This window comes from Cebidichthys violaceus, unplaced genomic scaffold (genome assembly GCF_023349555.1).
Source record: "Cebidichthys violaceus isolate CVI_PGR_0920_01 unplaced genomic scaffold, fCebVio1.0.p SCAF_1, whole genome shotgun sequence".
NCBI classification, from domain to species: domain Eukaryota; kingdom Metazoa; phylum Chordata; class Actinopteri; order Perciformes; family Stichaeidae; genus Cebidichthys; species Cebidichthys violaceus.
The window spans coordinates 22156713-22181204 of record NW_027176262.1 but is presented as its reverse complement, the minus strand read 5'-3'; the positions used below and the strand labels follow the sequence as shown (position 1 = coordinate 22181204).

Sequence of the window (24492 nt, the reverse complement as noted above, 5' to 3'; positions counted from 1 at the left end):
CTCACACTGTATGTCACAGCTGCTTTGATTTACTTCTAACATAGTTGCTGGTCTTGAAGGCTCGCCAGACAAATCGTATGAAATCCTGATGCCAATCTGCACAACTGCTCACGCAGTTTATGAATATTAGAATGGAGTCGAAACCCTTATTTAAAGTTTTATGTTTTGTGAGTTTAAAAAAAAAAAAAAGAGTGGAAACTGAATTTTTCTCTCATTATTCTTGTTTGAATATTTTTGAAAAAAACATGTCAGGAGAATTTTCACTCATTGCCAAGAATACATGCATTGTGTTGCTTTTTAATCAATTAGTTGTTTTGGTTTGTGTTTTTATTTTTTCATTATGTTGGATGTTGATCCTTGTTTCTGCTGTGACATGAAAACATACAAATACAAGAAGTGAGGTGAAAAGGAGAAGATCGTGAATTAGATGAAAGAGGAGCTGACCTGCTGGATATTAGCAGTGGGGGTGGGGTGGGGGGGGGGGGGGGGGGGGGATGCAAACTGTATGCTCTGAGGAATTTTTGGTTGCCATCTGTTACCCATTAAAGTTATTTGTTTATCGGTACTATTCTATATTATTATTTCTCTCTGTCACATAGCCATTTACAGTCATGCCACAGGAATACAGGAAGACAATAGGACCTCATGTAACCCCCCCTTGTGCCTCACACAACAGGTGTGTGTGTGTGTGTGTGTGTGTGTGTGTGTGTGTGTGTGCGCGCATCCATATTTGGATAAGTGTGTGTATACAGTGTATATGCCTGCACCATTATGTGTTGAGTGTCTATGGGTGAACGTATGAGATGGAGTCTGTATTAGCTGCAGTGCAGAGACACTGCCAGCTCACTAACAACTACATACTGTAGTTGTTAGTGAGCTTCTTTTAAGACCACCTCGCTAATCATGAACTAAATTAGGGCATAGATGAAAGAATGAAAAAGACAGCAGGTTTAATGATCGCAGCAGAGGAGTGCTGCCATAAAATAGAATCCTGCATCTCATGACGAACAATGGAAAGATAATCTGCTTCTCTGTGCTTCTAGGTCTACACGCAAGTCCTATTTTTGCACCTAAATGTTGAGTTTATCGCAGTATCTATACATGAACAGGAAGTCACACTTATTGATAAGCTGAAGTGGCAAGCTGCTGGATCGCCCACCCTCTGACTGCAGCCCCTTGCTGCAGCTTGCTGCACTGAACCTTTCATGAGATGAAATTCTCCGCTTTGAAAGGTCCTCCTCGCCAGCCAATCGCTGACAGGCTCACTCTCCGCAGCCACCAATCCGCTTACTGTTGCTAGGGCTATAATAAGTATCCCACTATTAGCCCGGCTCCTTGCTGCACTGCACAGACACCTATTGCATCCCGTAAAAAAAAAAAAATGAAAGCTCAACGCACACAGGAGGCATTAGGATGCAGCACCAACCAGCCTGTCTTAATGCAATGCTACACTTTCAGGGACATTATTGGTAAATGTTGGTCACATTATACATCCCAAAACACACTAGGTCCCTACTGATGGACGTGTGAGTCTCCAGCAGCTCCAGATTAAATTTAGGATGTTTAAAAAACTAATCTTGAACAATTAAAGTAAAACTAAACACACCCTCATAGAGTAATGTATAATTCATGCTGTTTGAATTAAACAAACATATATATATATATATTCAATGCAGTTTATTTAATTTAATAAAATAGAAGATCATGCTTTACAGGTGGCATCTACAGGATACATGCAAAACAGAAAATTGTTCAGGCATGCTTCACTTCCACAATAACCGTCTGATCACTTTCATCACACGGGGTATTATTATTATTATTACAACAACAACAACGCACAAGAGATCATTGAGTCTTAGTTATGTCCCAGAAAGGCAAATGCCTTTAGCATCAGTGGATGATGATGCCACTTTGTGCAACGTCATGTTGAAAAGGTCCAGACGATGTAAAAGAATTTGTATCTTTAATGTCTAAAAATAAACTGAGGAAGTCAGGTGTATTTGAGGATGAAACAGGTAGGCTATTTTTGTCCTCCCTGAATTTCATTTAGCTCTTTCAAGTTTGAAGAGAGGTATTTTTGTGTAATAGGCCGACACGTCCTCATTTTTCGGTCAGGTGGAGGATAGCCCCTGACCGATATCTAAGCAATGTTGAAGCTTCGAATCTTTATGCTGAGCTAAGCTAAATGCCTGCTGACTGTAGCTTCATATCATACAGTCAAACTATTCCTCAAAACTTTATTAGACTGAAAAAATGGCAATAATGAGTCAAAACGTTCAGTCCTATAAGGACTTCTTTGCTTAAATCCAGTGTGCAGATCATTTTCTGACATTTAAGTTTGCTTGGGTTGGAACCGCCTTCTTTTCTTCTTGGATATTTTTGAGGGGTTTTTTGAACAGCAACATCACCTGCTATAGGTGTCAGCATTGTCCCAGCGAGCATGTAGCATGCAATGTTAGCATGTAGCTCAAAGCACCACTGTGTAAACTGCAGCCTCAGAGAGCTGCTAGCCTTGATGTAGACTCTTAGTCTCATGCTTAGTCTTAGTTTCAGTCAACTAATGGCCTTAACGCCCCGCCGCCCCCTTTTAACATCAGATTGCCTGTTTTCCCAAGTCCTTGTTATTCAGAAAACATGAGGTCAGCGATTTTTACAAAAAGGTCATCACAAGGTCTGATCTTTATTGTTGCAGTCTATTGATTTCCTTTGTTGACTCCACACTGAATGCAGCATTTCTTGCAGTCTACAAATCCCTGCGCTGAAAGGCGTTTAACCTCCTGTGGCTCGGGCTTCTCACTGCCGTTGTTGAGCCATGAACCATCATCATCACCAACCGAAACACATGGCTGTCAGGACTCGTTTCGTGGCTCTGGGGCAAAAGTGTCAGCTCTGTGTATGGACGCGCACGACAGACAGCCGGAAGTTTCACTCAGTAGTTAAAACCTAGAGGCCTGGAGGTGAAACACTGCAGCTTGTGACCAATCAAGTGATTAGAAATAATGCCTTGGATTGAAAATGAATTCAGCCACTATTCCTCAGCACTGATACAAAAACACGAGATGATATCGCTGAGCATCAGACACTGACACGTCAGAGTTCTAAAAGGTAACGATCTGACTCAATGTGATCTGTACCTCCAAGATGCAAAGAAGATAATAGCTGTGCAGCTCCAGAAATATCCACCCATTAGAGGGGAGGGAAGAGAGATGGTGGAGAAAGAGGGGACCGATGTAGAAGCAGAGAACAGAGACAGATCTATAAATAGGCCTCCCTGCAGCCTGTGAGTAGACAGTGAGTCGACCAGAGACATCAATGTGACAGTCACTCCACTGTAGAGACTATCTGCCTCTGCATGGTTGGTGAGGGTTCATATCTTCGGTTAAGAGAGTCTGGTTCATCAGATTTTACCTCCAGCTGAGCAAACACACGACATTACATTATGAAATCACACAAACAACACCAAAAAAATCAGCTTCTGTTTCCTTAAAGTTCATCACGCCCTGTTATTAGTATTATTTAAGGAATAAGTAATGATAGGACAAAGAGCGCTGCTTGCTGACTCTTCCAGGCACAAAGACAGCCGCTATGCATGACTGCTGCAAAATGAATTATTCAAGCCAGCATTTAGACTTTGTATTATTTATCAAAAAGTGCCACAATGTTCAGCCGAAGGTTTCACGAGACTATTTTAAGGGAGCACTTGTCCCAAAACATTGCAGGATACAATAGGCGGTAGAAAAGTGTTATCACAGGATTATTGGGAGAGCTTCACTCCCCACCCCCCCCAAATAAACCCTCTCCATCTGGCTGCAACATACAACACTGCTGTCATTTTAGATGATCAAATCAGCTAATAATACTGGTGGTGATTATTCATAACTACAGAGGCTTGTGTGATGAACAGAAGTTTGTAAAAGGTGAGTCTAAAATTAAGTCCCCCCCCCCCCCCCACCCCGACAGTTATGTCATCCTGCATTAAGGCCTCACTTTGCAAAATGATCACAGTCACACCACGTTCCTTGAGATGAAATAACACAGGTATGCTCAACATGTATTATTTTAAATCTTATTGGATGTGTCACACACCCTAGAATTCATTTAGATGATGCCATTTATTGTAGGAAATAATCTATTCTCAAATATAAACCTCAAGCTTAAAACATTTAATTGATTTTCTCTCAAATACAGTTTCAGAGGATTCTTTTTCTCCCACAATACTTCTTTACAATCATCTGCAAAAAGACCACCTGCTAACTGAGAAGCAAGCGCTTCATTTTATCTGTGAAAGATAACATGTATGTGTATATGTATGTTGAAGTGTCCGTCATATTGTTTGTGTTTTCATGTTTTGCGCATGTAAACAGCTTATGCTGTATAAGCCCTTATCCCGGTTTTGAGAGGCCTGGATATGCCCCCTGGAGCACTCTGATAGAAACCGGGACACTGTGACATGGAGAAGTATCCTCCGCAGTCAGCTCACCATCAGAGGAGGTGACCTATCTGTGTGACCTCCTCTGACAGATTGCTGACCAGGGGAGGCGTCTTCGGCGAGAAGGGCAGCCACACACAGCGAAACAGTCAACGCCTAACGTTGTGCTAAATTTAGCTGCATCTGTTTAAGAAAGTGATCTTTTTTTGATCCTTGTCTAGTTTTTTCTCAGCTTTTTTCTCAGTCATGGAAGTGAGACTGAAATGTTATCACTTGTCTGGCAGTCTGCGGTGCGAATTTATGCATCGTATGAAACGTGACGTCTATTTTGGAAGTCTTAACTTCAGAGGCTGAAAACGGGCTCACAATGTTAGAATTAACTGTTAATTATGCAAATATAATATCAAGACTTTTGTGGATTAATCTGTTAATGCTGGGTTAGATTTTTTTGCATTTCATTATCAATCATGTTTTGAATATTTCTGTGTGTTCTTTTACCTTAATACGATCCAGCCAGTCATGCTTTTGTTTTACAATCAGCTCCCAAGGTGCCGACTGGTTGACAGATTATACATTCCAGTGTTTGTGGGTCTGCCTGATGTCTGAGCTGGTGACTCATTATGTATGTGAGCACAGGGGAATCCCAACAGTGCAGGCAAGAAGAAGAAGAAGAAAAAAAAAAAGAAAAAGAAAAACCCTCCTCCACTCTGCAGCCTTGAGGGGATGTACAGCTCAGCTGACAGCGGGCCAGTGGGGTCGGTTGTGGTGAGTAACAGGCAGTGAGCGACAGACAGAGAGAGAGAGAGAGATGGAGGGTGGTGGTTGTGGTGAGTAACAGGCAGTGAGCGACAGAGAGAGAGAGATGGAGGGTGGTGGTGGTGGTGAGGCGACAGGAATACAGAGTTAACAGTGAGAGCCAAGGGTTAGCGTTTAGCTAAATATCTGAGGCTGAACTACAGCTGGCTCTGAGTGTGGAACCAGACGCTGAAGCAAAGTTTCCCCTGACCATCCACGAAAAACAATGACACAGCAGTTACAGCCCAACATATATAATATATATATATATATATATATATATAATATATATATATATAATATATATATATATATATGTAATGTATTTAAAAATACAGTAGAACAGAACATAATGTTGCTTTACTACTCAGTGAGCTCAGGAAAAAAGAGCAGTCATACAGTGATGATACTACTCTGTATGAGCGCAGTATTGTGCTGTTGCATGGCAACAGTTTCCACAGAAATCTTTGCTCAGAAACACTCCTCTTTGGTCTTCACATAACTGCAGCGGCAGAAAAATGGGCTGACTGCAGGAATACAAATGGTCTCATGAACCATTTCAGCTTCCAGAGGCTGAAGGGTTTGAATTGTTTTAACATAATATTCAAAGCAGCCAACGCGGGAAATTGTATCAAGAGAGTTTATGAGGAAACCCCCCCCCCCCCCCCCACACACACATCTGAGTATCTCCACCCAGGGCTTCAGAACTACCGTTGTAAAGGTGCACCATATTTTTCTCACAGGCCAACTTTTTAGGAGGGAGGCTTAAAGAGACGGGCACTAAAACGAAGAGAGGGTGAATACAAGCATATTCAGGCAGACAGTTTAGGAAAATATTGTGATTTTTTTAACATTAAAACATTTCAACATGTCCTCGTAGAAACCCAAAATCGGGTATGAACCTGAAAATGAGCATATTGTGTCCCCTTTAATTTAATCTGTTAGATTGTAAGTAGATTGAACTGTGTTTTTTTTTTTTGGTATTCTGTTACCAGTTGGACTCTTTGACCTCCAGAAATGCAATTTTTTAACATCTTGTAATTATTGTTAACAAGAAGTTTGTCAGAGCAGCGTTCGTCAGAGCACTTTAGCAATTTGCTATTAACAGAGGCTTCAAACTCAGGCCTCCTGGTTTGTTGTGGTTCTTTTTAATTGTTACACAATGCTGCCCTCTACTGGTCTTAAGAATGACATGCATTGGATACTGAAAAAGGCTTCAGAAAGGGGCCTTCAAAATAAAACCAGGCTCCGGTTTGCTGGCATGACAATGTGTTTTAGAGATGTGACATTCTCTGCGTCGCTGCAGATAATCTTATTTATGCATTTATGCATGAATAAAGATACCCGTTTTAAGAATTTTCTAAATATGATTATGGCTGAAATTGTAAAAGGCCTCAGAGATAAAATACAGAAAGACTTTGCTGAATGTGGAACTAACAGGCAAACCAGAGACACAACAAAGAGTGAGTCAGCAGTGCACAAAAATGACTTTTTCTGCAATCATTCAAAGTCATTGTTTAAAATAACTTTTATTAATTTCAACAATACGATTATTATCTTCAACAGCTGCAGGAAAATGTAAAAATATTGTCTTTGTGTAGCATATTAACAACAGTCCAAAGCAAATGCATAATATCACATTCATGAACAACATCAACCATGCCATCAGTAAACAAACAAACAGAACAAAATACAATCTAATCGGACTCTGGGTCGGATTCGGAGAATCAAACGGCATCAAACAACCATTTGCTCTGTCAAGATATAGCGACGTAATGTCGACTTGATCGGAGAATATAAACCTCTCCCTCTGTGTGTGTGAGCTTCTTCTTGCTTTGTGGACATCGCCATGCTGAGAGCTGTAGGGAGGCAATAGAAATGCTCCAAATCTCCTATTTAACACCTATAAAAAAAAAAAAAAGGTAGGGTCGGCAATGTTGAGAAACTAGCAAGAGTATACTAGATTTTTGAATCACCCAACCCAAAAATCCAACGCTGTGTTGCCAACTCTTTTCCAATCAAAGTAGCTAGAAGCTCCAAAAATCACTGAATCTAACAAGAAAGTCAACAAGTCTGCAACACAGCCCCTTTAGGCCTCCCTCCAAAGCCACTCTCTTTACCACCCCTCGCTTTAATGCATCTATATCCCGATTTAAAATGTTTAACATATACCACAATTTGTATGCACTAAAGTGAGAGGCTAATTTAAGCATACAAGCACAGAAATGAGGTGAGTTCAGGACAAATAAATACAAAACGAGTCATTTTCTGAACTCTTTTTTTTTTTTTTTTTTTTATTCTGTTATCTCCGTAAATGAATCATCTTCATACAAGTCCTCCAGCTCATCTCTGCTCCCCTCTTTGCTGATTTTCCTGTGGGGCGACAAATGCTCAATCATGTTGTTGAAGGTGCTACGGGAGATTTATTTTGTATTGATTTTTCATGATAACACTAGAGTGAAAACGCCATGGAGTGCTTGTCCTACACAGTTCAGCTCATCACTTGCGTGTCCACTTATTTCAGGTACAGCTCATTGTTGAGCTCGTCTCCCTTAAATCCTCTTAAGGATGAACAAACAACTGATGGGCTGTGCCACGTATGAAGCTGAACCTTTAATAAAATTTACCTCAAGGAAGGATGAAGCTGAGCCGAAGACCCCAATAAGCCCCAAGAGCCACTGCAAGAAGGAGACGTAATGTGAGAGGCCAGAATGTATGCTCTGTTAGTTCAAACACAGTTCATGGTAAACAGATCTTATTGTGGCAAGATAACACATTAATATTATAGGATTAATCATTATGGGAATAAATAGACAAAAAAGGCAGAGAAGCATAATATTACAACACATCATTCCTCAAACAAGATCAAATTCAAACACTTTGATCTTCTTCATTACGCCAACTGTAGCGCCAGACTACCCTGTTCAAACATTGATGATTGGTTATAGTGTCCCTTTTATTATTCAGGTGCTCAAATATAGTTTCAAGTTTTGGCCATCACACCTGCTGTTGTCTTGACATTACTCACATTCACATGCTCTCCACAGATTTCACATGTGTGGGACACTGCGGTGCTGGAGAACCGTTAGTGGTGGGGGTGGTGCCTGGGTAACTGTGGAGGAGGATGCAGTTGCAGCTCCACATCTCCTCACATGGAGGTGTAATTAGCTGTGCCAGCAGCAGCCCCCCCCCCCACACACACACACACACACACACACACACAGCTGGGACTGGCTTGTTAATGGAAAATAAGCAGCACAGCCATTACTGCTGCTGCAGGGGCTTCAATTTAGCTTATCAGGAGAATACTAATGCTTATATCTGCCTCCGTGTGCTAAGAGCCATCAGCATTCAAAGAATAACATTCTAGATATGATTTATTTCTACACATTAGAGACACGGTTCCCATAGAAAAGATGTAACAGACTGATCTATTTTCATCCAAGCATCTGCTGGCTGCTTTGTTTTGTTAGAGGCCTAATCCCAGCAATCGCAGAGCTGGCAGTTTGGCAGAGCGGAGCAGGCAGGATTTGCAGAGTAGGCCACTTACGTAAGAAGACCTCCAGGGGCAGACATGGACCTCTCCGCCCGTCTGCCCAGACACTCAAAGGGGTTACTGAAAGAGCGCTTCCTCAGCATGGACTTCACCAGAATCTGCAGTGGACATCAGAGAGAAAGAGAAAAAGAGAGAAAGAAAGAGAGTAGCAGTAAAAACACAAAACATCTTCATTTCACCAGTTCAGTTAAAACACAAATTTGTGTTTTGTTTTTATAGAAATCCTATTAATATCATTGTCAGGAATGATGACGCTTCAGTCTTTAATACCATCACTTATTGTTAAGTTGTTATTATCTCCCGGCCACCTATACTGCCATGTTGCAATTTCACACCTTTAAAAAAGGCAACGATGATCAACTAAATGTTTTTTTTGTGTCCTCCCATGTCTGTTAGGTCTACATCTTGACATACAAGTACAAGAGTTTTGTAGATACATACAGTTAAATAGTGGAGAGAGAGAGAGAGAGAGAGAGAGAGAGAGAGAGAGAGAGAGAGAGAGAGAGAGAGAGAGAGAGAGAGAGAGAGAGAGAGAGAGAGAGAGAGAGAGAGAGAGAGAGAGAGAGAGACTCACCATAGCGGAAAGACTAGAGATGAGTTTGACGCTGTTCTGCACCTCCTCCTCAGTGACCTCCACCGCCGTGCAGTGCTCTTCCTCCAGAGGAAGAGGGTTGGAGCCGCTCTCTGTCACCCACGCGTGGAGCTGTAACAACCCAACAGCATCATTGTGAAAGAGCAACCCAAATTGATCGTGAACATAATGGTCTCTTATATAATATTAGGTCTTTTTTTTCCCCCTTTTCCGGTCACCTTAATCTCAGGAATGGTGATTCTTGTTTCAGGGTTTTTATCCAGCATCCTCTCAATAAGCTCTTTCAACTCCTCACTTATTAATGGTCTGTGAAAAAAAAAAAAAAAAAGCATTATTTTACAGATAAATATGTTTTTGACAGTGGATCCTGATACAACTCCAGCTCAGGGGTTAAGGAGGAAACAAAGTTGGATAAAGATTTTAAGGTTATTAAGTAAAATCTAAAAAAAAGCAAAGGGTAAACAAAGTGGTGTAGAAAGACTGCTTGCGGTGCTGCAGGCCTTTGGTAGGCGGATCGGGTGCCAATGATTGGATAGGAAGAGTTAAGTTAATTGTGAGCTTCCTGAAGCAGTAAGAGAAGCCAGGTTCACGGACATTTTTAACATCATAGCATCCCTTTTTCCTCCCGACGCGTGACTAAGAGGAACAAAGTGGAATGAAGAGTTGAATGGACCCTTTTTACAGAAGACTTTTCTTCTTGTCACACACACAGGTGTAATATTGATATTATTTGCAGCATTGCATAGCAATCATGTTGGGAATGGAGCCAGCTTTAAATTTGATTAATGCCACCTGTGCTTTGACAAATCAAAATGTCATTTGACAACTTGTTTTGGATAATAAGTATGATATGTTACAGTGACTATGTCATCATAGGACAAATGATTAGAGGATAGAAACAGCCAGTGTATTTGCTGCTTTCATTACAATTCCCAATATCTCTCTCTTCCATACCAAACTATCTGCTTTTAAAAATAAATAAATAAATCACTTTTTTTCTGTCTGCAAAGTTTAATATTCACATCTACTGTAACACCTTTACAAAGTGTGATTGCAGTTGTTGTTTTAATGAAAAACAAAGTCACTTGTTGCCCTCTGAGGAAATACTACAGCACTCTTGAACCCATACTAATTGTAGGTTGTAGCTACATGTAGACTATCCTATTACATAACAAGCTAGTCAGCTATTCTGCCATCTAAATGTTTTGAATGTACGCTTACGTCTCTGGAAACTCCACAGGTTTATTCTTGATCTTGTTGTGCAGAGAGATGATGTATTCGTCATAAAAAGGGCACTGGGACAGGCAAAACAAAAAAAAGGGACATAATTAAAATGCTAAAACCAAATGTTGCACTGGCTTTTTATTCGATATGCTGGGAGCTTTCTTACCTTTCCAAAGACAAAACAGAAGAGTGTGACTCCCATCGCCCATATGTCTAATGCCTGGTAAACAAACAGCAATTATCAAGGCTGTGTCGTTACTGACCAGCTCTCAGCAGGTGGTTGGACATCATTTCTTCATCATTGCTCACAAAATTAAACAGTCCGACATGATGGGACACATCTAAAACTAATGCGATTCAGTGGTTGCCAGTGTCTGTTTTCCAGTCGGCCAACAGGAGGTGTGTTTTTTTTCCCCCTCTTACCTTCCCGCTGAACCTCTGCTCGTGTTCGGTCATCATCTCGGGGGCCATGAAGGCCGGCGTCCCCGCCGTGCTCGACAGGAGAGCGTCCGTCCCCTCAAACTCGTTGCTCACACCAAAGTCTGCAATCTTGACGTGACCATCGTCCCCAAGCAGCAGGTTGGAGGGTTTGATGTCCCTGTGGATGATCTTGTGGTAGTGCACTGGACCATGCAAAGAAGTGAGCATGTTGATCGTTTTGCTAAACGGCTCTATGGTCATTGTAGAACAGCTACAAGAAACCATGGTGCTCCGTATAGCATTACAATGTAAATGACAAACAGTTATACAAAATACCAGCGATATATATTGAAATTATATGACTTTGTCTTGAACAGTGGAGGTTACAGTATGTGCAATATGTCTTGAATAGTAGCATAAAGCAGTCAAAATGTCATCTACAGTTTTGAAATTAAGCAATTGATGGCAGCACATGTAACTTTATTAATCGCAGTGTAGAGGAAACAGTACTTTTAGCTTGTTAAAGGCACCAAAGTTGGACATTTTCAGATGACTTTAACACATAAAAAAAAGCAACTACATGTGCAAAATTAGTTTTTTAAAAAGCAAAAGGTCGCACAATGTTTTGATTCTAATTGATCAATCTGTGAACTTACAGTATTCTATTCCCAGGACGATGTCTATGAAGTAAAAGCGAGCCTGCTCCTCTGTGAAAGGGTCGTCTGTAGGCACGTCCATCACCGGGCTGACCGACACCAGAGGTGGAGAAAAGACGGACAAAGTAAATACGTAGATTATATCTTATGGGACCATTTTAATGCCCAAACAGAAATGGACAAAAACATACCCCTTTGTCATCAAATCGAAGGCTTGAGGACAAATAGTCAGAATTCAATGACTCCCCCATTTTATATTGACACATAAGTAGCTAAATGAAATAACTGTAAAACAGATGAATGAGTCCCTACCCATATGAAGTCCATCTTCATCAGGGTCATCAAGCACCTGCAAGACATGTGAAATTCTCACATTCTATTTGTACTCTGCTTAATTATTGTATACCGTGTGGGTTTTAAAGGTCCTACGTCACCGATGATACACACACACACACAGGTGATCCCAATTATTTTGTCTGATTAGAGAGATTCGTCGCCACCTTCGCCCTGAGCAGAGGCCTAATTAGCAACAGTAATTAGAAACACCTGTAGGGATGTGCTTTAGGTTTTAACTGTAGAAGGAGATTTATTTCAATCCCAAAGTTCTTTCATGGGACCCTCAAACCGCACTATAATCAGTTTTCTCCCAGATATCAAGTTGAATACGCTGTAAGAGTGCAGGGCATGTGCAGCAGGTGAGGACCAAGTCTTCTCACTGACCTCCACCAGTTTAACAACATTATGATGGTCCAGCTTCTTCAGGATGGCGATCTCCTTGTACACTTTCTCCAGAGGAAACGCAGCGCTTGATCCTTGTGGAGGCAGGCGGCCTGAGATTGACATACCAAAACATGTCACCAGCAACATGACGGAATTAGGAAAACTCATGAGACATGCAACTGTTGTTAGAGATGGAGGTTTTCACTCACGCAAAAATCCACACTGCTTCATCAGCCTCTTCTTTGAAACCACTTTCATCGCCTTAAAGAAATGAGTTAAAGCAAATTATGGTAATGAGAAACTAGCGAGGAAACACTTACAATACCATGAAATGCACAATTCATAAGCTTCAACTCACGTAGTACTGCTCAGAATCTTCATTATAAGCTAATTTGACCACTCCGTATGAACCCTGGGGTGCAAGAATAAGAAAGGTAAACAGCTTTATAAATCCTTTGTCATCACTTCTGTTTCACCTCGCTCATTGGGTGACTATGTGCAACTCTGTTTAATCACCTTTCCAATCTCTTTCTTCAATTTATACTGGTTGAGCTGGACGCAATCCTGCAGAAAAGACAATTTAAACAGTAAAATATATCTTAAACAAAAAGGTTGAATAAAGTAAAAGATTCAGAGCATAATGTCTGCAGTTCAAAGTCTCCTCACGTCAGCATCTGTGATGGACACACGTTTGGTCTCGATGGTGGGCTGTCGGGCGATGCGGCTCCCTCTCTCCTGCAGTGACATCTTCCTGCCTGAGAACCTGTTGCCATTAGGTGGGGTTGCGTGGTTGGCGGCCATGTTCATGGCCGCCACCATGTCGGCCAGCTCGCTGTGGTTCTCCGAGTCCAGCTCTGTCCTGCAGACTGTGTCGGCGCTCATGGTGGTTAGTCCTCGTTCGCTCACAGCTGAACGTCCCAGAGCTGGCGTGGTGAAATCACCGCAGGATGCATCGCCGCACTGCGAGGAGTGGAGGAAAGACAAACACTGCTGAGTAAAGCGTCATACCGGTGGGTTTGCAGAGGTTTTCAACTTGGTTGACTTACATTTGTTATGTGGAAACTGTCTGTGTAGTTGTACTGAAATGCTTATGGCAGACTCCAAAATCTCTCAAGCCTGAGAGTCACTAAACAGCAAATTTTTTTTATACAAGAAACCAAATTCCATTTTCCAAAAATCGTCAGATTTTCTGACATCACAGCTTGCAGATGCAGTGATGTTTAGCAGCCGACTCTCATATCTCCAGAGATGCAGTATATCTCTCTCAAGCAGGTTTAAACTCTGCACATACCATATCACACTCAAGGGATGTCACTTTAGTCAGCATCGTTTGGGGCAGAAGACTCCAAGTGTGGAAATGAAATAAATCTGGGGCTGTAAGGTCAGAAAGAAGTGAGTTTACCAGACCTCTGTGACCGCTCCTCACCTCTGCTTGAGGGTAGCTAATCAAGGCTACAAAAGAGACTATGTTTCTGGTTCTGCAGCATCAATTTTTAAGACCGCCCATCGTGAGTCTGATAAATGCAAAAGGGGTGCAATGCTACACAGGTGGAGTACTCCTTTAAGAAAGTGGTTGGAAAGTGTGAGGCTACTCTGTCTTATTAGACCTCTTGCAACGTCAAGTAAAGAACAGTGTGTACACACACACACACACACACACACACACACACACACACACACACACACACACATTTTCTGAAAACAGGTCTAATCAGGCAACATATGTGAAGACACCTGTTTAGGGTCTTTGACCTTTCACCCAGTGAGATCCCGTTAGAAACACCTTATATCCTTATATAAATAACGTTAATGGTGGCTCAGTGAGCCAGTATGAACAAAACCAAGACCCTGTAACTGCTTTGCAGTTCTGTCAATACTTATGTAATGAGCAACTCTTGTGTTTTTCCTGCAATTTCTGCTGTGAAATGTCTGACTTTTGGCTAGCTAGATAAATATCACTGACTTGATTTTTGAAAGCCACTCGTATGACCATCATTAACAGTCATCATAATACAACTATGTTATATTCCTTTGAGTGTTTTGGCTCTCAAACTGCAGCTTAAAGCTTACGGAACTGTCTGTCTCCTGTCCACAGGTTTGTTTAACAGATGACAAAGATAAGAATTAAAGGTAACATCAGAAATAAAAACACAAGAAAGGAGGAATGTCACCCTCTGACAACAGTCTAGCAGCAGATAAGAGTCAACTCCTTATGAGTACGACTCAGTGTTGCCTGAAATACAATACGGAGAACAGAAAAGCTTCTTATGTAACAAGGTAGAAAGCTTTAACAGGCAAGAAAATGCATGCTACTTACACAAAGCTTACACAAGACTGTTATAGTGCATATTTCTTTTAAAAGAAAATATGCCTTTGCAACATGTCAAGCTAATAAAACATTTAAATAAAAATGATGAGCAAGAGCCACTGGCAGGCAGCGAAAGCCTGAAACTCACCTGAATCCCCTCTAACACTAATAAGGACTCTAATAAAACATCGTGAGAGATAAAAATACGAGCTGAGTTATTTGCTTTACTCACAGTGGAGGTGTCCCGTGTTGATGGCTGTTGAGGTCAATCTGCATGTTGTTCTCAGGAGGGGAAACTCCTCTGTGTCTCAGCGCAGGACTTTCACTGACAAGCAGCAGCGCTAGTCTTTAAAAGGATTAACTGAGGCTACATATAGCTAAGGCAAAGTGACTCTGAGGCGCACGTCTGTTTAACCCCACAGAGGTAATGACAGATCAACATGCGTGTGTGCGTGTGTGTGTGTGTGTGTGTATATATACATATATCATAACATTAAAGGAGTGTTTCAATTTACCTTGGAATTCTGAAAAAGTATAGCCCACATTTGAAAGTCCATCCTAACAGACAAATGCATGTGACATAACTGTGTAAGGAGGAATTATTTAAAATGATAGTTACAGCTTATGAGTACAGACAATTGCAGCAATGCCATTCATTGATCAATCAATTACTAATTTTGCCGACGTAAAAAATATCAACACGACTGCAGACTATTGTCATTGTCATTTTTCTTTCTCATAAAGTCACTTTCAGAGCCATTCGTGTCCTACGGTGTGGGTACTAGGCGTGTAGCTTTCCGACAGACCTCGAATGCAGCATTAGCAGCTCACATGACGCCCCGGCAGGATGGATCGGGAACACACAGGTACCAAACTCTGATGAAGCCAAGAGCATCCAGCGTGGAGGAGTCATCATGTCTCTGTCGGTGCAGTTTGGCGCTCTGAGGACCAGAGAGCTGCGAGAGATGCTGGAAGATGAAGACAAAATAAATCACGCTATCAGGTGCAGTGAGAAGGTGAGTATCCAACAGAGACATTAACAAATAAAAAATTACTAGGAAACTAAATTCTCCCTCAATGTTTCCTGAACTATTCGCCCTCATTCCCAGTTGCAGGGGCTGCAGAGGGCTGCAGAGAAGATCCAAGTTTCAAATAAAGAAATTGCCAAAATCGGTCTTTCCCAAAAACCTAAATTTAGAGACGCTAAATTGCTACTCGCAATGAAGTACAAGCAGCTGGAAAACCTTAGAAGCATCATCCAGGCCAAGCAAGAACAAATTGGTGAGTTTGTAAATATTTGATCTACTTATCATATGTTTTTAATCTGGCGGCCATAAGTCAAATTGCTGTTTGCTTATTTTGTTTTGCAGCAGAAAAATACAGTGTTCATGATGCTCAGTGGAGTCTGCTGCAGAAGATAAATCATGCAGAGCTGGCGTGTGAGGTAAGTGTTCAGTTTGACTGGCAAAGGTTTATCTGTCTGTATGTATGTAAAAACACAGTTTATATTCAATGAACATGTTAATAGTTTGTTTCAATGCACAGTAAATAATGAGATGGTGCTTGACAAATGCTTTTTTTTAAATTGTAATATGCCGAGTTCTGATAGTATATATTGTACATATAGAGGCCTATAGTCTTACACCCACTGGTAAGGCTGTAACACAGCACCACTAATCTTACTGAAAAGGCCTGGAGAACAAGGCAGCATTGAAGACAACAGAAATGTCAGACCTGTGGGAGAAACAGCTGGTTGTCAGGAGACATAAGCAGACGAACGTGTCCGTTAAGAAAGACCATCATTTAGGCAGGTTCAGAAGCAAAGGAGAGGCGTAATGTTGTGCAACATAATACCATTGTGTGTGTGTATGTGTGTTAATAATGAGACACTCCTCCCAACAGATGCTGTTTCAGAGGTTTGCAGAGGGTAAAACTCCGCTGGCAGAGTTCCTGGATTCTTTTCTCAACTCGCGGAAAGTCCAACACATCACAATGACCCTGGTGAAGAAACTCCAGGACGTTATTGAGCTTAGAGCCGCACAAAGGCTCGGTGAGATTCACCCTGACACCCGGCATTTCTGCGCCGAGGCGATGCATAGCGCCCGCCTCCCGGTCTGCGGCCTAACCACAGCTGTTGTCTTACCCGCCTGCTGCCACCCTCCATTCCTGCTGCCCTTTGGGGCCCATGCAAACCCTGTTCACCCGCTACAGCATTTACCATTTTGTCTCGATTACAATGAGTCCCTACGTCCAGGAGCGCAGGGACGGGGCCCCAAATGGCCGGCGAAACCCGTCCATCTTCAGCCTCTGAAGGTGCAGCACAGGAGGCATCAACAAGCACCACAATGAAGTCTAGTCCTGTCTCAGATATCGGGTTTGCATTTTATTAAGGTTAACAAAGTGAAAAGAGTTACTGAGTCAAGGTTCCATAGCATCAAGAATCAAGATTTAGACTTTATTCTAATTCACCTTTTAACCGTTCTTATGTCATAAGACGTAACTTTACTGTTGTTTGTGTTAAGACCAAAAGTAATAAACACTGATGGACAAGAAGTTCGGCATATAGGACAAGTTATTGAACTCTCAAACTCAGGTAATGTAATGGCATCATGTTTACGTGATGATTTCTATAAGATTTTTTTTAAAAACCAGGTCAGCCTTTTAGACTTATTTGGCAAGTCTGGCAATACAGTCTCATACTTTTGACTATCCAAATCTCACTCACTGGTATTTTTAATCCAACTGTCTAATTGTCAAATATACTTTATACCATTGAAAAATACGAACATAATATTAAAGGTTAGCTCCAGAATTTTCCCTTTTAAAATGGTCCACTACAATAGAAATCCTGAGGGGCAATTACAAGTTCAATTACAACCATTTCAGGACTAATTCTGTGATGAAATACTGGAGCATGTTGCTTATTATTTTTAAGTTGCTTTGTCGACTTGCCATTGGTGATTTCCTACCAAAGTCTTCACCCCACAGAGAAAGCTTCTGAATGAATTAGTATATAAAAGAAATATAAAAAACAAGTCTGTCATTTACCATAACACTGTGGTACTGAACATATCGATGCACATTTAGTCACGTATCTGTTAGGAGGTAGATGACTGACAGACAGACAGACAGACAGACAGACAGACAGGTACAGCAAGTAGGGAGTGAAACGGAGTCAGCAAAGCAAAGCGCATCATCATCTGAAAGTGAGAAAACTGGTTCAGCCAGAAGACAACAACACCCACTTTAAATGGTTCAATGCACAAAAAGAAAATGTCTCATAAAATCATATCTGGTAAGAACAAATTCAAGTTTCCTCGAGTCGAGAGAAATGTCGTTCACTGTTGGCTCAGTGAACTTGAACTGCTCGCCGACACTCGATATCTCTGATCGTCTGTGTGCAGAGACTCCTGCCAGGGTCAGCAAAGGAGCATGCACGACACTTTAATCTACGCACAGTTCCCCCTCTTCATCCTAACATTTACTCGTGTGTCTTTTCATAAAAGGCCAAAGGTGAGCTTGTAAAACGCATCACATGTTCAGTATCTTTGTGTGTTTGTGTGTGTGTGTGTGTGTGTGTGTGTGTGTGTCCCAACCCAATCAACTGGCCTTAAACAGTCACTAACTGAGGGGTTAACCAGCTTGCCGTACTAACTCAACCGTGGAGAAGCCCCGCTGGCACTACAGGAGATGATTAGCAAGGTGGAGCGTGTTCAGAGGCTTTAGTTGCACCACAGACTTCAGTTACATCTTTGTCAGCAGCCTCTTTTGTCCCCACAAGACTCAAATTGGTCAATTTTCTTGTCTGTCAGCTGAATGTTTTGTGCTTCTCGCCTCTTTCACCTTTGTGTCTCTGCTTCGTTTGATGGAACACCCAGTTAGTTATGCACAGAAATGTGGGATGCTCGAAACAAATGATGAAAATTATAAAGACACCCTTCGCTGAAAATCACACAGTATCTGATATACCATAAGATTTCTGTACACAGCAAGTGACATTGGGTCATATTCTAAAAATATGGCAACAAACATTAAAAGTACATTCTTAATGGAAACGCCGCTGGCTGGAAGTATTGACACGTGTCACACAGCTAGGGGGGGTTTTATCTTCACATTTAAAGGGGATTATACAGTAGAGTATCTATGACAGCAGCCTGTAGTAGATCGTGAAGGAACGGAGTGACACTTGGTGAACTTTGTTGTGTATGAACTGTTGGTCAATGTTGGTTGACAGTTTGAAAATACCCTTCAATCGGATATTGAAGGGTATTTACTTTTATTACTGGTGGATTGTGTCCCGTGGATGTGGTCCCAGTGTCCTGTTTTAATTGTAAGATTCACAGACGTACACATTATTACATATGATATAGACTTTCCAACATCTATGTAATACGTAGAGCAGAGGTCTTCAACAGGCGGTCCGCGAAATGTTTGGTTGATTAGACAATTTTTATTTTTTTTCCCCCAAACATGACTCTGTTAATCTATTATACATGGCACTAGGCCCAGTTTAATATAAAACACAATTGTATAAATATATATATAGTAGGGGGTCCCTGCTCCGTCTCCCTATCAGTTTGGGGGTCCTTGGCCTGAAAACCGTTGAAGACCCCTGATGTAGAGTATTAAATATATTTGAGGTATGTTTTTTTATTCAAAGTGGTCAATTCCATTCCCAACCTAGTTTACTTTGGCAGCATAGACGACAGAACTGTGGCTCGTTCCATTGAATCAACTCGTCGATTTGTTGCTCTTATGTGACAGCAAAACTGAATATCTTCGGTTTTGGAGTGTTAGTCCGACAAAACAAGACACAATTTCCACATTTTAAAGACCAAAAAATAATGAACTGATTCATTGTAAAAAAAAAAAAAAATGTTGGCAGATTAATCCATAATGTAATACAACAGTTAATTACAACCCTAAACATCCTAAACATTCATATAAAAGACTGCATATAAACGTTTCCCATGACACTAGATACAAAACCCAATCAATAAAAAAAACAATGAAAACAATGTGCGCATTGTCAGTAACAATTCAACATTTATCATCCCTTCAGTTTTTCTTTTTAGTGTAGTTTGTTTCATAAGTGCAGTTTATTGCTTGAGAGAGAGAGAGAGCAGGTCCGGATCAGCAGCAGTCACAACCGCACTGTCTCTCTTAAGCGCGTGCTGCTTGACACAGACAGTCGTGGTTACGGCACATCAGCAACAACAAACCAGCTGTCAGAGCGCAGAATCCCGGGACTGTTGGAACCTTATGAAAGCCCTCTTAATCTGCTCGTAGCTCATAAACATCACAATGTTCCAGGAGCCCAAACGGAGAAACGCAGGGATGAATCTACACAAACAATGAGATGAATCGATAAAACATTACATTTTCTGACACGCTTGCTTTTGAGAGCACTCATTTCATCTTTTTATTTTATTTATTTGCAAAATAAAACAAAACAACGGAAGAAAAGAAGCAAGTTGCGCAGGAGAGATTGAAGGAATCCCACCTCAATAAGCTTCATAAGCAAATACAAAAGTCATATAACCAACAAAAGTAAACAAATGACGTACCCCTTATAGAACGCTGTGGGCCCCTCTTTCATCAGCATGATTAAGGCACAGTTAATAGCACCGCCGTACCTCCCGGGCGTTGCATTCATGATGCGTGTTTTCACCACATCCACCGGAGACACCACAACGGTGGTGCAGAAACCTGCTGCGAAGCCTGCTGTGAAGTGACACGGCATGTTGTCTGTTGGAAGCAAAACACATTTGCTTTAGTTATTTAAGGAGAGGCTGAAATGCGGAGGACTCCATTTGACGCGTTTGCGCCTACCTGTCATCAGCTTGTAATTAAGGATGAGGTCCTTAATTATGTCGTATGTCACCAGCTCAGAGCAGTTTACGATGGCATTGCGAGTTATGTTTGTCAGGCAACCTGAAAAGACAGTTCAACATTTGTATTTGGAAAATTCCACCTGGAGATCCTTAAAACGGAACATTTGCCACCTTTTTATGTGGATGTCCAATCAGTGTTGATGTTAAATGTAGTCAGGCAAAGCAAAAAAAAAAACTGTCTGCTATATTCTCCCGTCTCCCCTTCCAGTTTACCTTTCCAGAGCCCTCTGACGCCCTCGTCCCTGGCGATGGTCTTGTAGGCATCAAACGTGTTGCTGTATCTCTTCGCAGTGCCGCTCGCAGGCAGGCGGACCTGAGCCTGGAACCTGATCTTCACCACATCGGTGGGCTGAGCGAAGGCCACCGCCATCGCCCCCGTGGAGCAGCCTGCCAGCAGCCGAGCCCCAATTCCTGCATCTGCGATGCAAGCAAAGACACTTGTTTTCCTCCGATGCCACAAGCAAGTTTACACAGTGAATAGAGAGTGAACAGGGGTGACGTTTTGATAACGACAGTGGTTGTAGTTAGACACAAAAAGTTAGACATTTGGCAGTGGAGTCGGCCTTTTAAAACATCTGTTAATTTAGAATATGACTTTAATTAAACAAAACATTTTACCTGCAAACTATCAACAACAAACGACAACATGCTCCATAGATTCCCCTCAATTATGAAGCTTCACTAGAAGCATTTGCATGATGAAACACCCAGGGTATCAGTGGTGTAAGACTGCTGCAGGAGAGGAGCACGTTGCACAGCGACACAGATGCTTTGTCAAACTGGTTCAGCTGGTTCTGTGCAGAATAACACTGAGGTAAAGATGCCACCTGGTCTACAGAAGTCTATTGCCAAAAACGTTTTGAGTGAATGATGTTGCAGAGCTGGATGTGGAACAGATAAGGCCTCCGGCATCAACACAATCTATTCCCGAGAAAGGAATCTGCCCTTTCTCCTGGAGCTGGTTTTCTGTAAAACCAGTATTTTGAGCACAAGCGTCCGGCTTTCTATTAATGGCATCAGTCTGTTTTGCAGTTCTATTATCAGGATTCTTTTATTCATCCTACAGTGTAGGTCGTGTTTCCTTACTTTTGGGGGCAGTGAAGGAGAGCTATGAACAGTATCATAGCTCTCCTTCACTTAGCTCTGTCTAATTGACTCCTACCTGAAATCCCAGCTATCAATGTGTTTATCACGGTCAGAAAAAGTAATGATTAGAGCTGCAGCTATTCATAAATCAGTCAATCAACTGAAAATGAATCTGAAACTGGGATAATGATATTTTTCCAAGCCAAAATGTGAAATATTTGATGGTTCCAACTTGTAAAAATTAACTTGGATTCATGTAAATTGAACATATTTGGGATATACCATAGATAAATATGCTTTATAGACCATAATAATGGGCAGATTTAAAAGATTAAGTGAAAATGATTGTTAGTTTCAACCTAAGTTATGATCTGAGTGAACCAGTTCACTGACTTGCACAATATCCCACGTTTACGCTTGTGCGAAAAATGGCAAATTATGATTCAACTTTCTGCTAATCATTTTCTCCACTGCTCGACCGAAACACGTGGACACCTACTCTCTGACCCGTTGGCGTAGAATTGCTTCATGGTGTCATACAGGCCGATGCGGACGGAGGCGAAGCACGCCTGTCGATGCAGCCCTGCCACCAGTCCGTTGTAGAGACTCCTGGGGCCCTCGGTCTTCGCTATGGTGAAGATGGTGCCGAACACACCTCTGTATTTTATCATTTGGCCTTCGGGTGAGGGCTTGGATTCACCTTGAACCTAAAGTCACATAAATGCACAAACAAAATGTTCAAAACATTCCCTCACAGGTCACGGATGATATGTGGAAACTGTGGCTAGAGGAAACAAAGACATGCCTTTAGTTGCAATAATGTCGTATTTACATGCCTATTATCAGTTCACTTTCAAATTCAAATGCGTTATGTCATGGGATTGACATGTGGCAACATGCAGTGTTAAAACTCCTGTTCAGCCTTCTGAAAAGCAGTGCAACAAGCAATTGTTGGAGGGGGGGGGGGGGGGTAATTCAAAATATTTCTTATAGGTACAAAAGTGCTAGCATCAAACTTTACTTAAAGTACAAAAAGTTAAAGTACTCTTCATGCAGTGACCTAATTCAGAATAATGTATACCACCTTACTGGATCATAATTATTGATGTATGTAAGTTTATATACTGTGGGGTATCTATTTATGACAATACAGGAGCATGTGTGTGTAGATTATATTTATTTATTGATGATCTAAATCTGCAATATAACCACATAGACCACCATGTGGTGACATGGAATTTGCAGAACATTAAATTAAACTATACAGATGTTTAAGGAGGGACTGGTTGGGGGTTTAACCTCAGTATGTCAAACAGTGGATCGTTATCACTGACTTCATGTAAGCTACAGGTGATAGTCCTCACCTGCAGTCTCACTTTGGCTATGTCCAGGGGGAAAGTGACCAGCTCGGCCACGCAGCCAGCTGTTCCGGCTGAAAAGATCTTGACAGCGACTGCTGGGGACAGATCAGCAGCTCCTCCACCGACCATGATGAATGAGCTCAGAGGACCAACAGTCTTATGAACAAAATAAACCGCGGACAAAAGCAGCGTCTGTCCCGGGTCCGCATTTAAGAATTATACCCTAGTTAACACCACAATTAAAACACTTGAACATTCATCATCTGCCCCTCCATGCCAGATCCAGTTCGTCCGTAAAGTTGCAGGTATTGCAAGAGTTTGTCTTGTGAAAGCCCAGCCTCCGCAGACACCTCGCCGCATTATAAGCGACACTAGCAGAGCAGACAGGCTGAAGTCGGCGGGATCCATCCCCTTCCTTGCACGGCACCACCCCGCACGAAAACAATACACACACACACACCACACGCAAACACATTGCTCCACGCCCATGCCAACACCTTTTGGCAAGGTTGGCTGTCACATGATAGTGGTCTGATCTGTAATTTCTGTATCAGAAGATGCGGAAAAAACACAGCGCACCACCATTTGTGCAGCAGTGTGGCGGGGGCTCGCGTGCCCCCCCCTAAAAAAACCCCAAAACTTTTTTTCTATTCTCAATTTGAATTACATGGGATGCACAATATGGTCTTCTTGTCTTGTCTGTTTCCAGAGTAAAGTGATATAACAATAAAAGTGATGTAAAAATAAAGAAAAATAGATTTAATTGTGCTTTCTTTGTTAGCTAGGTTAGTGATGTGACTACATAGGTCAGAAGGTCACAGACCGACGCGCCCGCGGCAAATAGGTAGCTAACGTTAGCACTCATTCACTCAGTAACGTTAGCACTGATTCACTCAGTAACGTTAGCACTCATTCACTCAGTAACGTTAGCACTGATTCACTCAGTAACATTAGCACTGATTTTTCCTGAGGAGAAAATGAAACGCAAATTCCAAAGCGGTGCCCAAAAGTGGCATTCAAAACAGAAAATTGCTGAATTGAATGCCAAATAACAAAAACAACAAGTATTTGTATAGCAACAGGTTCTTGGCTGTCTGTCTGAATAAATTTCCCTCAAAAGAAAAGCTTGAGTTTTGATATCTTGCCTATATGGGGGGGGGGGGGCTCTCAGGGTTATTCTGCGGAGGGGCCTCACGTGTTTCTGTTACGGTACTGCGTATGCTGAACCTATATGAATGGAATTAACATTATGTGACACAATACAACAGCATATCCTGTTGTATTATTCAACAATGCGCCTGGAACACCATACATACTTATTTTGATGAAGACAGCATTTTAAAACTACCAATATATCCAGTTATAATACCAAACTGGTTCAGAGAAACCCGGTGACATGTTTCCACATGTACTGTAGAGAAGTCTCCGGGTGAATGTTTCACTTCAACCGA

The 24492-nt window shown here is 41.7% G+C and overlaps 3 protein-coding genes across 5 annotated transcripts; 1 reads left to right on the top strand and 2 right to left on the bottom strand.

Annotated features, from left to right (window-relative positions):
* Nucleotides 1-6769: 6769 nt before the first annotated feature.
* On the bottom strand, nt 6770-15210 carry camkk1b (calcium/calmodulin-dependent protein kinase kinase 1, alpha b). 2 transcript variants are annotated; one of them, XM_068715345.1, is made up of 17 exons: nt 14933-15210; nt 13059-13352; nt 12909-12956; nt 12751-12804; nt 12602-12653; nt 12393-12502; nt 11985-12021; nt 11864-11885; nt 11673-11761; nt 11020-11219; nt 10763-10816; nt 10594-10667; nt 9591-9678; nt 9355-9483; nt 8775-8878; nt 7852-7902; nt 6770-7597 (listed from the first exon to the last, which is right to left on the bottom strand). In XM_068715345.1, exons 2-17 carry the CDS (start codon nt 13272-13274, stop codon nt 7519-7521), a joined length of 1407 nt encoding a protein of 468 aa, XP_068571446.1. In that variant the 5' UTR covers nt 13275-13352; nt 14933-15210; the 3' UTR covers nt 6770-7518. The 2 variants fall into 2 exon arrangements, with proteins under 2 accessions (XP_068571446.1, XP_068571455.1); XM_068715354.1 differs by having other exon boundaries at nt 6770-7127.
* Nucleotides 15056-17370, top strand: LOC137875861 (vacuolar protein sorting-associated protein 37D-like). Of its 2 annotated transcripts, none has more exons than XM_068715381.1 (5): nt 15056-15124; nt 15445-15716; nt 15816-15981; nt 16071-16144; nt 16603-17370. In XM_068715381.1, exons 2-5 carry the CDS (start codon nt 15615-15617, stop codon nt 17047-17049), a joined length of 789 nt encoding a protein of 262 aa, XP_068571482.1. In that variant the 5' UTR covers nt 15056-15124; nt 15445-15614; the 3' UTR covers nt 17050-17370. The 2 variants fall into 2 exon arrangements, with proteins under 2 accessions (XP_068571482.1, XP_068571475.1); XM_068715374.1 differs by having other exon boundaries at nt 15810-15981.
* A 1821-nt stretch (nt 17371-19191) lies between these two features.
* LOC137875849 (dicarboxylate carrier UCP2-like) lies at nt 19192-23357 on the bottom strand. Its single transcript, XM_068715363.1, has 6 exons — nt 23045-23357; nt 22180-22387; nt 20808-21011; nt 20533-20634; nt 20268-20448; nt 19192-20043 (listed from the first exon to the last, which is right to left on the bottom strand). Exons 1-6 carry the CDS (start codon nt 23168-23170, stop codon nt 19929-19931), a joined length of 936 nt encoding a protein of 311 aa, XP_068571464.1. The 5' UTR covers nt 23171-23357; the 3' UTR covers nt 19192-19928.
* Between the last annotated feature and the right edge of the window lie 1135 nt (nt 23358-24492).

What these genes read in the sequence shown, in the direction of transcription:
- camkk1b (XM_068715345.1), bottom strand. Translation starts at nt 13,274, where the DNA reads ATGAGCGCCGACACAGTCTGCAGGACAGAGCTGGACTCGGAGAACCAC. An exon ending in TGTCCATCACAGATGCTGAC is followed by an intron (nt 12,957 to 13,058) that starts GTGAGGAGACTT and finishes TCTTTTCTGCAG; the next exon opens with GATTGCGTCCAGCTCAACCA. An exon ending in AGCAGAGGTTCAGCGGGAAG is followed by an intron (nt 10,817 to 11,019) that starts GTAAGAGGGGGA and finishes TTTGTTTACCAG; the next exon opens with GCATTAGACATATGGGCGAT.
- LOC137875861 (XM_068715374.1), top strand. Translation starts at nt 15,615, where the DNA reads ATGTCTCTGTCGGTGCAGTTTGGCGCTCTGAGGACCAGAGAGCTGCGA. An exon ending in CTATCAGGTGCAGTGAGAAG is followed by an intron (nt 15,717 to 15,809) that starts GTGAGTATCCAA and finishes CCTCATTCCCAG; the next exon opens with TTGCAGGGGCTGCAGAGGGC. An exon ending in ATGCAGAGCTGGCGTGTGAG is followed by an intron (nt 16,145 to 16,602) that starts GTAAGTGTTCAG and finishes TCCTCCCAACAG; the next exon opens with ATGCTGTTTCAGAGGTTTGC.
- LOC137875849 (XM_068715363.1), bottom strand. Translation starts at nt 23,170, where the DNA reads ATGGTCGGTGGAGGAGCTGCTGATCTGTCCCCAGCAGTCGCTGTCAAG. An exon ending in TAGCCAAAGTGAGACTGCAG is followed by an intron (nt 22,388 to 23,044) that starts GTGAGGACTATC and finishes ATGTGACTTTAG; the next exon opens with GTTCAAGGTGAATCCAAGCC. An exon ending in CGTCAGAGGGCTCTGGAAAG is followed by an intron (nt 20,635 to 20,807) that starts GTAAACTGGAAG and finishes CTGTCTTTTCAG; the next exon opens with GTTGCCTGACAAACATAACT.